At 49.0% G+C, this 14,337-nt stretch overlaps 2 protein-coding genes across 3 annotated transcripts in view; both read right to left on the bottom strand.

Moving 5' to 3' along the window:
• Positions 1-318, bottom strand: part of PHF10 (PHD finger protein 10) — a 32,229-nt gene extending 31,911 nt beyond the window's left edge. For both annotated transcript variants that reach the window (XM_038741574.1, XM_038741575.1), the window contains exon 1: positions 187-318. In XM_038741574.1, the coding sequence (XP_038597502.1) occupies positions 187-267 (81 nt within the window). In that variant the 5' untranslated portion in view covers positions 268-318. The remainder of the gene's footprint in view (positions 1-186) is intronic.
• A 3,086-nt stretch (positions 319-3,404) lies between these two features.
• Positions 3,405-14,337, bottom strand: DYNLT2 (dynein light chain Tctex-type 2). The gene is made up of 4 exons (XM_038771156.1): positions 14,181-14,337; positions 6,222-6,440; positions 4,730-4,888; positions 3,405-3,635 (listed from the first exon to the last, which is right to left on the bottom strand). Exons 1-4 carry the CDS (start codon positions 14,274-14,276, stop codon positions 3,525-3,527), a joined length of 585 nt encoding a protein of 194 aa, XP_038627084.1. The 5' UTR covers positions 14,277-14,337; the 3' UTR covers positions 3,405-3,524.

Here is a 14,337-nt window from a genome sequence, read left to right as displayed (position 1 = left end):
TGTGCAGAGCACCGGACTAGGCGCTTGGGAAGTCCAAGTCGGCAACACACGGGAGCCGGTCCCTCGGCACCAAGGGCTCCCGGGCCTTCGGCACTTGTCCGCCCGTCCGTCCGTCCTCCCCCCCGGGGTGGGGGGTCCCGGGGGTCCCGCCCGTTTGTCCGGTCCCCGTCCCCGGTCCCCGCTCACCTTGGGGGCCGGGGTCCCGGGGCTGCCGGGCTCGCTGTCGCCCAGGCGCGGGGAGAGCTTGGCTCCGGCCATGTCCGCCATGAGCCCCAGGCCTTCGGGGCCTCCGCCCCGCACCGGCGGCGGCCGCCTCCTCCTCTTCCTCCTCCTCCTCCTCCTCCTCCTGGGCGTCGTAACCGCCGCCGCCGCCGCCGCCGGCCCCCCCGCGCGGAGGAGCGGCCGTCCCGGAGCCCGTGGCCCCGGCCCCGCCCCGGCCCCGGCCCCCCGCCGGCCCCGGCTCCGGGACCCCCGCCCCGGGCCCGACACCATGGCGACACCCCAACCCTCCGAGCCGGCACGCCCGCTCCTCCCTCCTCCTCCTCCTCCTCCGCACAACACTGCACTAAGCGCTCGGCCGAGAGCCGCCGGCACCGTGCCCTTAGCCAAGTCCCTTCTCTCGGCCTCGCTCGGCCGTAACCTTCATTCAGTCCTATTGATTGCGCGCTGACTGCCTGCCTGCCTGCCTGCCTGCAGGGCGCTGGACTAAGCGCTTGGGAAGGACAAGTCGGCGACATCTAGAGACGGCCCCTGCCCAACAACGGGCCCAAGGTCCAGAAAAGAGGGACTGAGTCCATGAGCCCCATGTGGGACGGGGACCGGGTCCACCCTCATTAGCCGGTCTCTACCCCAGAATTGAATACATCATCAATCGTATTTATTGAGCGCATACTATGTGCAGAGCACTGTACTAAGCGTTTACAGTGGCTGGCACATAGTAAGTGCTTCACAAATACCTTTTTAAAAAAAAAAAAAACTTGGACTCTAGCCTTAGACACTACAAGACTGGGCTCTGGTCAGGCATGGCCCAGGACTACAGCAAGCTAAATAGATAGATGATAGGTAGATAGGTAGATAGATTAGATAGATATAGATAGATATGATTGAGCCCCTTCCTTCCTCTCCCCCTCGTTCCCCTCTCCATCCCCCCCATCTTACCTCCTTCCCTTCCCCACAGCACCTGAATATATGTACATATGTTTGTACATAGCCCCTTCTTTCCTCTCCCCCTCGTTCCCCTCTCCATCCCCCCATCTTACCTCCTTCCCTTCCCCACAGCACCTGAATATATGTATATATGTTTGTACGTATTTATTACTCTGTTTACTTATTTATCTTACTTGTACATATCTACTCTATTTTATTTTGTTAGTATGTTTGGTTTTGTTCTCTGTCTCCCCCTTGTAGACTGTGAGCCCGCTGTTGGGTAGGGACTGTCTCTATATGTTGCCAACTTGTACTTCCCAAGTGCTTAGTACAGTGCTCTGCACACAGTAAGCGCTCAATAAATACGATTGATTGATCGATGGATAGATGATTGATAGATGGATAGATTGGAGATAGATTAGATAGAGATAGATAGATTAGATAGATGATAGATAGATGTGAGCCCACTGTTGGGTATGGACCGTCTCTATATGTTGCCAACTTGTACTTCCCAAGCGCTTAGTACAGTGCTCTGCACACAGTAAGCACTCAATAAATACGATTGAATGAATGAATGGATGATAGATAGATGATAGATTAGATAGATAGATACGTACATATATATACACACACGTATACTCATTAATTCTATCGTATTTATTGAGCAATTACTGTGTGCACAGCCCTGTACTAAGTGCTTATATATACATATGTAGATATATACCTCTATATACACACGTATATATATAGATAGATAGATAGATAGATAGATAGATAGATAGATATCCCTGGACAGAGGAACTGTGGCCGACGATGTCCGGGGCCATCTGGGATTGGTCCCCGGCCCCAACCCGTCTCCGCCCGTGACCCACTGGGGGAACCCCACGCTGACTTCTCCCAGCCCCCCAAACCCCTCCGACCCGAAGGAGCCCGAGACTCCTGGGAATCAGAAAATTTGGAGTGTGCTCCACAAATACGATTGATTCATTGATTGAGTGCCTCATCTGGAATCTGCCTATCAGACGTATCTTGTTTCAGTGCCACTTGTCAGCTGTATGACTTTGGACAAGTCACTGAACTTCTCTGTGCCTCAGTTACCTATCTTGTTTCAGTGCCACTTGTCAGCTGTATGACTTTGGACAAGTCACTGAACTTCTCCGTGCCTCAGTTACCTCATCTGTAAAATGGGGATGAAGACTGTGAGCCCGACGTGGGACAACCTGATTATCTATCTCGGCGCTTAGAACGGTGCCTGGCACATATTAAGCGCTTAACAAATACCATCGTCATTATTATGCTGCTGCCAACAGCTGCCCTACCTGTCCTTTCTGCTCATCTTTTATTTCATAAATTATATTTATTGAGCGCTTACTGTGGGCAAACCACTGCACTAAGCGCTTAAACATGACCGACTGAATGAATGTTCACAACCTGTAACCTGGAAAGCATCTTTGCTTTCTTGCAGCTGCCCAATGCTACCTCGCCTGTCCTTTTTGCTCATCTTTTATTTCAGTCCCTCCAAGGACTTTAGTGTGCCCCCCAAACCTTGTAGATCATTCCCCCCAATACCCCTCAACTTTTCACTGATTTATTCTGATCCTAACTTGTCCCCTGTATTTTATAGGTCCCCCTTTCGGGGCTCTCGATTTCCCCCCATTCTGCAGGCTCAGAGGCCTTCTCTTTTACCAAATCCACTCAATCTTGTAGAATCAAAAGTGACACTAGGGCCTCTGGGGCTTATGGACTCCGTGGAGTTTTATACTTTCGTCCATCTTTGTCCCCTGCTAGAGGGAAGGAGGTGTGGAGCCAGGGGTTTAAATCTTGAGATTGTGCCTTTAAATCTCCATTAGCATTTCCTTTTTTTGAATTTTTTTCAATTATATCACCGACTGAAATATTGAACAGGCACGTTCAACGAGTTTTACAACTCTTCAAAGAACTCGGGCCAAGTTCCCTTTCAAATTCTGGCTAGGTTTCACATCTTTATTTCTTTTGAATGGCTGGATTGACAAGGGGCTCCTTTTGCTTCTCTGTCTTGATCTTTTATCGAGGCGGTCCCTTTCTCAAAAATAGTTTACAGATCTGACACGCGGATAGCTATAGCTGGTTTCTCTTACTATTCGTTTCCTCATCCAGTCTGCTGATATGGTCCCAAGTTTCTACAATTCACTCCGGTTCACAATAAAACGCTTGTTAAAGACCTTCAATAAATGAACCCTAACACCCCTCCACAATGATTTAAAGGATAAAATTAAGTCAAATAAATTTCAAAGCTAGGATATTTACAATCATATTGATGGTGTTCCAAAATATCTATTACTGAATTTTTCAAGTACATTGAAAATTTCAAAAATCCATTTAGCAACAAGTCACCTGAATTATTCAAAATAAAGAGCAAATACTAGGGCCAAGACGACATAAGTTTCAGTTTCATATTTAGCTGAGAGCCAGTTGTCCCAGGCAACATCCCAGATCCACCTGCTAGCAATCTGAGAAAGAAACAAGAAAAAAACAGATCTCGGTGAAAACGCTCACAAAATATATCAGATGGTTTTCACACTAGAAAAGGTTTCATTTTTTAATCAACTGTTCTGTAGCAGAGTTAACTAGCAATCGGTAATCATCAATGGTATTAAGCGCTTACTGTGTGCAGAGCACAATACTAAGTGCTTGGAAATTGGCAATGTTTCACAAAGAAAAAATTTCTTTGGTGACATACGCAGCTCCTACAGAAAGAAGCAGCGTAGTTTAGTGAAAAAGAGCGCAGACTCGGGAGTCAGAGGACGTGGGTTCTAATCCCGGCTCCGCCGCTTGTCTGCTGTGTGACCCTGGGCAAGCCGCTTCACTTCTCTGGGCCTCAGTTACCTCATCTGTAAAATGGGGATTAAGACTGTGAGCCCCACGTACCCGTATCTATCCCAGAGCTTAGAACAGTGCTTGGCACATAGTAAGCGCTTAACAAAGCCTATTATTGTTATTATTATTTGGGGACACCTCTTTTAAAATTAGATTCCTCATTTTCTGAAGCTCCCTCATCTCGGACCCACGGCCTTCCGACGCACAGTATTTCATACCAATCCAGCCTAATATTTTGACCAAGATGTGAAGTGGAGGGGTAAGGAGGAAAAAACAGGAAAAGGTAAAAGAAGGTGAGCTAGAAATGAGAGGCAGAGATAAGCTGCCCAAACACCATTCCCATCCTCAGTCACCCCTCACCCTGTAGCCTCCTCACCGAACCCTCCCCCTGCTTCAGCCCTCTCACCATTTCCATCTCTCAACGGCCAAGTTGCCATTTTAAATAACAAGACTTGCTTTAATTGCACTAGTGATCTGATTGAATGGCCATTTGCCCAAAAGCAAACTATCGAAAGCAAAAGCGGCGGCAAAGGTGTCACTAAGACTGCATAAAAATCCTCTGGATGTCACATTTGAGAAACCCCACGATTTTCACAGCTCAGCCTTACAACTACAATAGAGCAAGTAGGAAGGAACCAAAACTGAATCCAAAAATCCATTTTTTTCATGCCAGAGTTACTAACACTTAACTCCTGGGATCCCAAGGTAAAATTGTCAGGATACTTACATTTACTGCCTGACCAGTCTTTTGAATGAAGAATACTTGTGTTATGTATTTATAGCGTTGAAACCCAAATTCCTTGACTGTTGCTAAAATTTCATCTGCCAGCTGAATTGAAATGGAAGGACAAATCTCTTCATCATAGGTGACTTCTTTAAGTCTGGTCTAGGAACATAATTTTTAAAAGAAACTTCATTTTCAACCTAGTGGTTGAACAATGTCCCTTTGATAAGACTATTCTTGAAGCCCCTTGGGCTACATGCAGCTTTTAAAAAAGGCTTCAGTGTCAATCCCAGTTACTCCTTTTCTGGCACAACCATTTCCTATGCCCATTTCCCTCTTCACCCTGCCAAATTACTCCCCTCGTGCCCTTCACCCTAAGTATCTTCTGCCCTCGGCTCCCAGGAAGTGGAGGGAGATCGTGAGGGGTTTTTAGTACTTTCTGTTCCTCCACAGACAGAGCTGAGAATGCCCAACAGACACAGCCCTTTAACCTGTGGTTTGTTATGTATTTATTATATGCCAGGCATGGGACGGCAGCGAAAATGGTGGCCTATGCGATTTATTACTCAATTTATTTATTTATTTATTTTACTTGGACATATCTATTCTATTTATTTTATTTTGTTAGCATGTTTGGTTTTGTTCTGCCTCCCCTTTTAGACTGTGAGCCCACTGTTGGGTAGGGACTGTCTCTATATGTTGCCAACTTGTACTTCCCAAGCGCTTAGTACAGTGCTCTGCACACAGTAAGCGCTCAATAAATACGATTGATTGATTGATTAACGCTTCAAAACCCCCTTGATGGTGATGATGACGAATAACCAGCCCCCAGAGTAGTGGTAGTAATACTAGTAGGAGTAAAAGCAGTGGGGCATAGTGGAGAGAGCACAGGCCTGAGAGTCAGAAGGACCTGGGTTCCAATGCCAACTCTGCCACTTGCCTGCTGGGTGACCTTGGGTAAATCACTTCTCTGGGCCTCAGTTACCTCATCTGTAAAATGGGATTCAAGACCGTGAACCCCATGTGGGACGGGGACTATGTCCAACCCGATTTGCTTGTATCCACCCCAGCAGTGCCTGGCACATAAGCTTAAGAAAAATACCACAATTAGTAGCAGCAGTGCACTGTACTAAATGTTTGGGAAGTGTAAAATAAAGAAGTCCTTTTAGACTGTGAGCCCACTGTTGGGTAGGGACTGTCTCTGTATGTTGCCAACTTGTACTTCCCAAGCGCTTAGTACAGTGCTCTGCACACAGGAAGCGCTCAATAAATACGATTGATGATGATGAAGTGACACATTCATTCCCCTTCCACAACTCTTTTGGAGGAGACAGACATAAGAATACTTACAATTGCAGTGTTTGAAATAAATGTACATTTGAATGAACTTACATATATAAGGGCTGCATTTGAGGAGACTTTCATAAACTTACGGGTAGCATTAATACTATTGTAAAGGTTTTAGCTTGTCAAAGTAGCAAAAATGTTCTCCTACCTTCAGGATCTGTTGGATTTCCATTTTTATTGCCCAAGTCTGAAATTTCTTGTATGGCTCCATTCTGTACGTGTTGGCATACTTAATCTTGGCCAAGGTATTCTTCCATGACCCTAATTCTCCTTTACCTAAATCTGTAAGTGACTCATCGAACGGGGGTTCCACGGCGTGAACATCATGAATCGACTCTCTCAATCTCTCCTTTAATATCTGTGTATACTAAAACAGGCCAAAAAAAAAAAGTGTGTTTTGGTGTATCTCAGTGTTGGTTAGTTATCTGTTTTCAGATAACGTTTGTTTTAGCGAAATGAACTAAACCACCACTGGAAGTGTTTCTTTTGATTGGCCATTCAATTGACTAGGCAATTGCATTTCTACCCAGGGCTTTTTAAGGCCCCATTCTGTGGAGCTCTCCCCCATGTTAACCCACTGGAAGGGCTCAATAATTGATTTGGATTCACTTTTGCAGATGCCCCAAGCATTTCTGGCGGCCGACCTGTATATATGTATATATGGTTGTACATATTTATTACTCTATTTATTTATTTATTTTACTTGTACATATCTATCCTTTTTATTTTATTTTGTTAGTATGTTTGGTTTTGTTCTCTGTCTCCCCCTTTTAGACTGTGAGCCCACTGTTGGGTAGGGACTGTCTCTATATGTTGCCAATTTGTACTTCCCAAGCGCTTAGTACAGTGCTCTGCACATAGTAAGCGCTCAATAAATACGATTGATGATGATGATGACCGCTAGCCCATCCTCGCCTTGCCCAGGCCTCTACCCTCACCACCGGCCTCCTGTCGGGCGGCGTCCCCCTCATCGGCCCTTGACTCAGTCGATTGCATTTATTGATCACTTATTGTGTGCACTGTACTAGGTGCTTGGGAGAGGACAATAAAACTGTAAACACATTCCCTGCCCAAAACGAGCTTACAGTGTAGAGGAGGAGAAAGATATTAATATAAATAATTACAGATACGGACCTAGGTGCTGTGGGGCTGGGAGGGGGGATGAATAAAGGGAGCAAGTCAGGGTGACCGAGAAGGGAGCTGAAGTAGAGGAAAGGAGGGATTAGTCGGGGAAGGACGTCTTGGAGGAGATGGGACTTCAATAAGGCTTTAAAGGTGGGGGGAAAGTCACTGTCTGTGGGATTTGAGGAGGGAGGGTGTTCCAGGCCAGAGGCAGGACGTGGGTGAGGGGTTGGCGGTGAGACAGATGAGATGGAGGTACAGTGAGAAGGGTGGCATTTAGAGGAGCGAAGTGTGCCAGATGGGTTGTAGTAAGAGGTTTAGCCTGGTGAGGTAATAATAATAATGGTATTTGTTAAGCGTTTACTATGTGCCATGCACTATTCTAAGCACTGAGGCAGATAATAATAATAATAATGGCATTTATTAAGCGCTTACTATGTGCAAAGCACTGTTCTAAGCGCTGGGGAGGTTACAAGGTGATCAGGTTGTCCGGCATGGGGCTCACAGTCTTCATCCCCATTTTACAGATGAGGTGGCAGACACAGAGAGGTGAAGTGACTTGCCCAAAGTCACACAGCTGACAACTGGTGGAGCAGGGATTGGAACCCATGACCTCTGACTCCAAAGCCCGTGCTCTTTCCGCTGAGCCACGCTGCTTCACAAGACAGTGAAAACAGAGAATAATGAGAATTTATAGCATCCTGTCGGTCCTAACTGGATTCCTGAAATTCCCAATTGCTCCGCTCCCACGTTGCTGTATCTCAATAAAAGAAACAGTGAGAACGGGATCGGGGCTGCTTGTCACTCGTACCTCTCTCGGGAGGTGAACGGGCAGGTGGCCACTTTTCTCCTTTCCTGCTCTATCTGAACTCATGTCTCCGAGTCATTTTTCCTATCTGCATCACCACCTTGGGTACTCGAAACCTGCCGCCAATTTACACTGATTAACCTATTTTGCACCCTATTTTTTGATAATTTTGGATATAGCAGCTGGTAACCACGATGAAAGAAACCTGAGTTGAATTTTTCCAGCTTTGTCCATTCATCTTTAAGATAAGCTGATTCGATTGGTCTCATCTTCCCTCCCAAATCCTCTCTAACTTGCTCACAACCACCGTCTGCCCTGTCTCTCGGGCCCGCTCCTCCCTCCGCCCCTTCTTTCTTTAACTTCTCTGTGCCTCAGTTGCCTCATCTGTGAAATGGGGATTAAAACTGTCAGCCCCCCGTGGGACAACCTGATCACCTTGTAACCTCCCCAGTGCTTAGAACAGTGCTTTGCACATAGTAAGAACGTACCAAATACAATTATTATTATTATTATTATTATAATAACAGTAAGCACTTAACCAATACCATCCTGATTATCATTACTAAGCCCTGGAGGGTCTTGAGGGGCGGGAAAACGGGGCCCAGATCATTTATGAAGGGAAGGGCTGAGGGCGGCCCAGTGGAGTGTGGGCTGTGAGCCCACTGTTGGGTAGGGACCGTCTCTATAAGTTGCCAACTTGTACTTGCCAAGCGCTTAGTCCAGTGCTCTGCACACAGTAAGCGCTCCATAAATACGATTGAATGTTGCCAACTTGTCCTTCCCAAGCGCTCAGTCCAGTGCTCTGCATACAGTTAAGCGCTCAATAAATACGATTGAATGAATGTTGCCAACTTGTCCTTCCCAAGCGCTTAGTCCAGTGCTCTGCATACAGTAAGCGCTCAATAAATACGATTGAATGAATGAATGTTGCCAACTTTTACTTCCCAAGCGCTTAGTCCAGTGCTCTGCACACAGTAAGTGCTCAATACGATTGAGTGAATGAATGTTGCCAACTTGTCCTTCCCAAGCGCTTAATCCAGTGCTCTGCACACAGTAAGCGCTCCATAAATACGATTGAATGAGTGAATGTTGCCAACTTGTACTTCCCAAGCGCTTAGTCCAGTGCTCTGCACACAGAAAGCGCTCAATAAATACGATGGAATGAATGAATGTTGCCAACTTTTACTTCCAAAGCGCTTAGTCCAGTGCTCTGCACACAGTAAGCGCTCCATAAATACGATTGAATGAATGAATGTTGCCAACTTGTCCTTCCCAAGCGCTCAGTCCAGTGCTCTGCACACAGTAAGCGCTCCATAAATATGATTGAATGAATGAATGTTGCCAACTTGTACTTCCCAGGCGCTTAGTCCAGTGATCTGCACACAGTAAGTGCTCACTAACTACTATGGAGTGAGTGAATGAAAGGTAGCACTTAACTCATACCACCCTGATTATCATCACTAAGCCCTGGAGGGTCTTGAGGGGCAGGCATTCAATAAGTAGAAGCACTGGAAAGAGCCCAAGCTTTGGAGTCAGAGGTCACGGGTTCAAATCCCGGCTCCGCCAATTGTCAGCTGTGTGTGACTTTGGGCAAGTCACTTCACTTCTCTGGGCCTCAGTTCTCTCATCTGGAAAATGGGGATGAAGACTGTGAGCCCCCCGGGGGACAACCTGATCCCCTTGTAAACTCCCCAGTGCTTAGCACATAGTAAGCGCTTAATAAATGCCATTATTTTATTATTATTAAGTAGAAGCATCGTGGCTCACTGGAAAGAGCCCGGGCTTTGGAGTTAGAGGTCACGGGTTCAAATTCCAGCTCCGCCAATTGTCAGCTGTGTGTGACTTTTGGGCAAGTCACTTCACTTCTCTGGGCCTCAGTTCCCTCATCTGGAAAATGGGGATGAAGACTGTGAGCCCCCCGGGGGACAACCTGATCCCCTTGTAAACTCCCCAGCGCTTAGAACAGCGCTTTGCACAGAGTAAGCGCTTACTAAATGCCATTATTATTATTATTAAGTAGAAGCAGTGTGGCTCACTGGAAAGAACCCGGGCTTTGGAGTCAGAAGTCATGGGTTCAAATCCCGGCTCCGCCAATTGTCAGCTGTGTGTGACTTTGGGCAAGTCCCTTCACTTCTCTGGGCCTCAGTTCCCTCATCTGGAAAATGGGGATGAAGCCCGTGAGCCCCCCGGGGGACAACCTGATCCCCTTGTAACCTCCCCAGCGCTTAGAACAGTGCTTTGCACAGAGTAAGCGCTTAATAAATGCCATTATTATTATTATTATAAGTAGAAGCAGCGTGGCTCACTGGAAAGAGCCCGGGCTTTGGAGTAGGAGTTCACGGGTTCAAATCCCGGCTCTGCCAAATGTCAGCTGTGTGTGACTTTGGGCAAGTCACTTCACTTCTCTGGGCCTCAGTTCCCTCATCTGGAAAATGGGGATGAAGACTGTGAGCCCCCCGTGGGACAACCTGATCCCCCTGTAAACTCCCCGGCGCTTAGAACAGCGCTTTGCACAGAGTAAGCGCTTAATAAAAGCCATTATTATTATTATTAAGTAGAAGCAGCGTGGCTCACTGGAAAGAGCCCGGGCTTTGGAGTCGGAGTTCACGGGTTCAAAACCCGGCTCTGCCAATTGTCAGCTGTGTGTGACTTTGGGCAAGTCACTTCACTTCTCTGGGCCTCAGTTCCCTCATCTGGAAAATGGGGATGAAGACTGTGAGCCCCCCGGGGGACAACCTGATCCCCTTGTAAACTCCCCGGCGCTTAGAACAGCGCTTTGAACATAGTAAGCACTTAATAAATGCCATCATTATTATTACTTCCCAAGCGCTTAGTCCAGTGCTCTGCACACAGTAAGCGCTCAATAAATACGATTAAGTACGATTGAATGACTGAATGACTGAATGAAGGCGTGTGGCTTGAGGCGTGGCGAGGAGGCTGAGGCGTGGCGAGGATTGAATGACTGAATGACTGAATGACTGAATGAAGGCATGGGGCCTGAGGCGTGGTGAGGAGGCTGAGGCGTGGCGAGGATTGAATGAATGAATGACTGAAGAATGACTGAATGAAGGCGTGTGGCCTGAGGCGTGGTGAGGAGGCTGAGGCGTGGCGAGGATTGAATGAATGAATGACTGAAGAATGACTGAATGAAGGCGTGTGGCCTGAGGCGTGGCGAGGAGGCTGAGGCGGCTGAGGCGTGGCGAGGATTGAATGAATGAATGACTGAATGACTGAATGAAGGCGTGGGGCCTGAGGTGTGGCGAGGATTGAATGAATGAATGACTGAATGACTGAATGAAGGTGTGTGGCCTGAGGCGTGGCGAGGAGGCTGAGGCGGCTGAGGCGTGGCGAGGATTGAATGAATGAATGAATGAATGAATGAATGAATGAATGAAGGCGTGGGGCCTGAGGCGTGGTGAGGAGGCTGAGGCAGCTGAGGCGTGGCGAGGATTGAATGAATGAATGAATGAATGAATGAATGAAGGCGTGGGGCCTGAGGCATGGTGAGGAGGCTGAGGCGGCTGAGGCGTGGCGAGGATTGAATGAATGAATGAATGACTGAATGACTGAATGAAGGTGTGTGGCCTGAGGTGTGGCGAGGAGGCTGAGGCGTGGCGAGGATTGAATGACTGAATGACTGAATGACTGAATGAAGGCGTGGGGCCTGAGGCGTGGTGAGGAGGCTGAGGCGTGGCGAGGCGGGGATTGAATGACTGAATGACTGAATGACTGAATGAAGGCGTGTGGCCTGAGGCGTGGCGAGGATCCTGAGGCGGCTGAGGCGTGACGAGGATTGAATGACTGAATGACTGAATGAAGGCGTGGGGCCTGAGGCGTGGTGAGGCGGCTGAGGCGTGGCGAGGATTGATTGAATGAATGAATGACTGAAGAATGACTGAATGAAGGCGTGTGGCCTGAGGCGTGGCAAGGAGGGCTGAGGCGTGGCGAGGATTGAATGAATGAATGACTGAATGACTGGATGAAGGCGTGGGGCCTGAGGCGTGGCGAGGATTGAATGAATGAATGATTGAATGACTGCATGAAGGCGTGTGGCCTGAGGCGTGGCGAGGAGGCTGAGGTGGCTGAGGTGTGGCGAGGACTGAATGAATGAATGACTGAATGACTGGATGAAGGCGTGGGGCCTGAGGCGTGGTGAGGATTGAATGAATGAATGACTGAATGAAGGCGTGGGGCCTGAGGCGTGGCGAGGATTGAATGAATGAATGACTGAATGACTGAATGAAGGCGTGGGGCCTGAGGTGTGGCGAGGATTGAATGAATGAATGACCGAATGACTGAATGAAGGCGTGGGGCCTGAGGTGTGGCGAGGATTGAATGAATGAATGACTGAATGAAGGCGTGTGGCCTGAGGCATGGTGAGGAGGCTGAGGCGTGGTGAGGATTGAATGAATGAATGAATGACTGAATGAAGGCGTGGGGCCTGAGGCGTGGCGAGGAGGCTGAGGCGTGGCGAGGATTGAATGAATGACTGACTGAAGAATGACTGAATGAAGGCGTGGGGCCTGAGGCGTGGCGAGGAGTCTGAGGCATGGTGAGGATTGATTGAATGAATGAATGACTGAATGACTGAATGAAGGCGTGTGGCCTGAGGCGTGGCGAGGAGGCTGAGGCGGCTGAGGCGTGGCGAGGATTGAATGAATGAATGACTGAATGACTGAATGAAGGCGTGGGGCCTGAGGTGTGGCGAGGATTGAATGAATGAATGACTGAATGACTGAATGAAGGTGTGTGGCCTGAGGCGTGGCGAGGAGGCTGAGGCGGCTGAGGCGTGGCGAGGATTGAATGAATGAATGAATGAATGAATGAATGAATGAATGAAGGCGTGGGGCCTGAGGCGTGGTGAGGAGGCTGAGGCAGCTGAGGCGTGGCGAGGATTGAATGAATGAATGAATGAATGAATGAATGAAGGCGTGGGGCCTGAGGCATGGTGAGGAGGCTGAGGCGGCTGAGGCGTGGCGAGGATTGAATGAATGAATGAATGACTGAATGACTGAATGAAGGTGTGTGGCCTGAGGTGTGGCGAGGAGGCTGAGGCGTGGCGAGGATTGAATGACTGAATGACTGAATGACTGAATGAAGGCGTGGGGCCTGAGGCGTGGTGAGGAGGCTGAGGCGTGGCGAGGCGGGGATTGAATGACTGAATGACTGAATGACTGAATGAAGGCGTGTGGCCTGAGGCGTGGCGAGGATCCTGAGGCGGCTGAGGCGTGACGAGGATTGAATGACTGAATGACTGAATGAAGGCGTGGGGCCTGAGGCGTGGTGAGGCGGCTGAGGCGTGGCGAGGATTGATTGAATGAATGAATGACTGAAGAATGACTGAATGAAGGCGTGTGGCCTGAGGCGTGGCAAGGAGGGCTGAGGCGTGGCGAGGATTGAATGAATGAATGACTGAATGACTGGATGAAGGCGTGGGGCCTGAGGCGTGGCGAGGATTGAATGAATGAATGATTGAATGACTGCATGAAGGCGTGTGGCCTGAGGCGTGGCGAGGAGGCTGAGGTGGCTGAGGTGTGGCGAGGACTGAATGAATGAATGACTGAATGACTGGATGAAGGCGTGGGGCCTGAGGCGTGGTGAGGATTGAATGAATGAATGACTGAATGAAGGCGTGGGGCCTGAGGCGTGGCGAGGATTGAATGAATGAATGACTGAATGACTGAATGAAGGCGTGGGGCCTGAGGTGTGGCGAGGATTGAATGAATGAATGACCGAATGACTGAATGAAGGCGTGGGGCCTGAGGTGTGGCGAGGATTGAATGAATGAATGACTGAATGAAGGCGTGTGGCCTGAGGCATGGTGAGGAGGCTGAGGCGTGGTGAGGATTGAATGAATGAATGAATGACTGAATGAAGGCGTGGGGCCTGAGGCGTGGCGAGGAGGCTGAGGCGTGGCGAGGATTGAATGAATGACTGACTGAAGAATGACTGAATGAAGGCGTGGGGCCTGAGGCGTGGCGAGGAGTCTGAGGCATGGTGAGGATTGATTGAATGAATGAATGACTGAATGACTGAATGAAGGCGTGTGGCCTGAGGCGTGGCGAGGAGGCTGAGGCGGCTGAGGCGTGGCGAGGCTTGAATGAATGAATGAATGAATGAATGAATGAAGGCGTGTGGCCTGAGGCGTGTGGACGCGGCCCGGTGCGGGGCACTCACGGCCTCCCTCTCGAACATGCTGGGCCTCCTCTCTCTCCTGGGCCCGGCCGGGGCCGCCCCCGGTGGCACCGACACCTTCCTCCCCTTCCTCTCCATGGCGTCGGCTTCTCCTCAGCCCGCTCGGGCGGGCCGCCCGCCACGAGGACGGAAGGCGCGC

Source organism: Tachyglossus aculeatus, chromosome 2, assembly GCF_015852505.1.
Source record: "Tachyglossus aculeatus isolate mTacAcu1 chromosome 2, mTacAcu1.pri, whole genome shotgun sequence".
Classification (NCBI taxonomy): Eukaryota; Metazoa; Chordata; class Mammalia; order Monotremata; family Tachyglossidae; genus Tachyglossus; species Tachyglossus aculeatus.
This window is presented reverse-complemented; position numbering and strand designations above follow the sequence as displayed.

Excerpts from the sequence above, each read along its gene's own strand:
- DYNLT2 (XM_038771156.1), bottom strand. The coding sequence starts at position 14,276 with ATGGAGAGGAAGGGGAGGAAGGTGTCGGTGCCACCGGGGGCGGCCCCG. Across the intron at positions 6,441-14,180 it reads GCATGTTCGAGAGGGAGGCC|TATACACAGATATTAAAGGA; the intron begins GTGAGTGCCCCG and ends GGCCTGTTTTAG. Across the intron at positions 3,636-4,729 it reads AGACTGGTCAGGCAGTAAAT|ATTGCTAGCAGGTGGATCTG; the intron begins GTAAGTATCCTG and ends TTTCTTTCTCAG.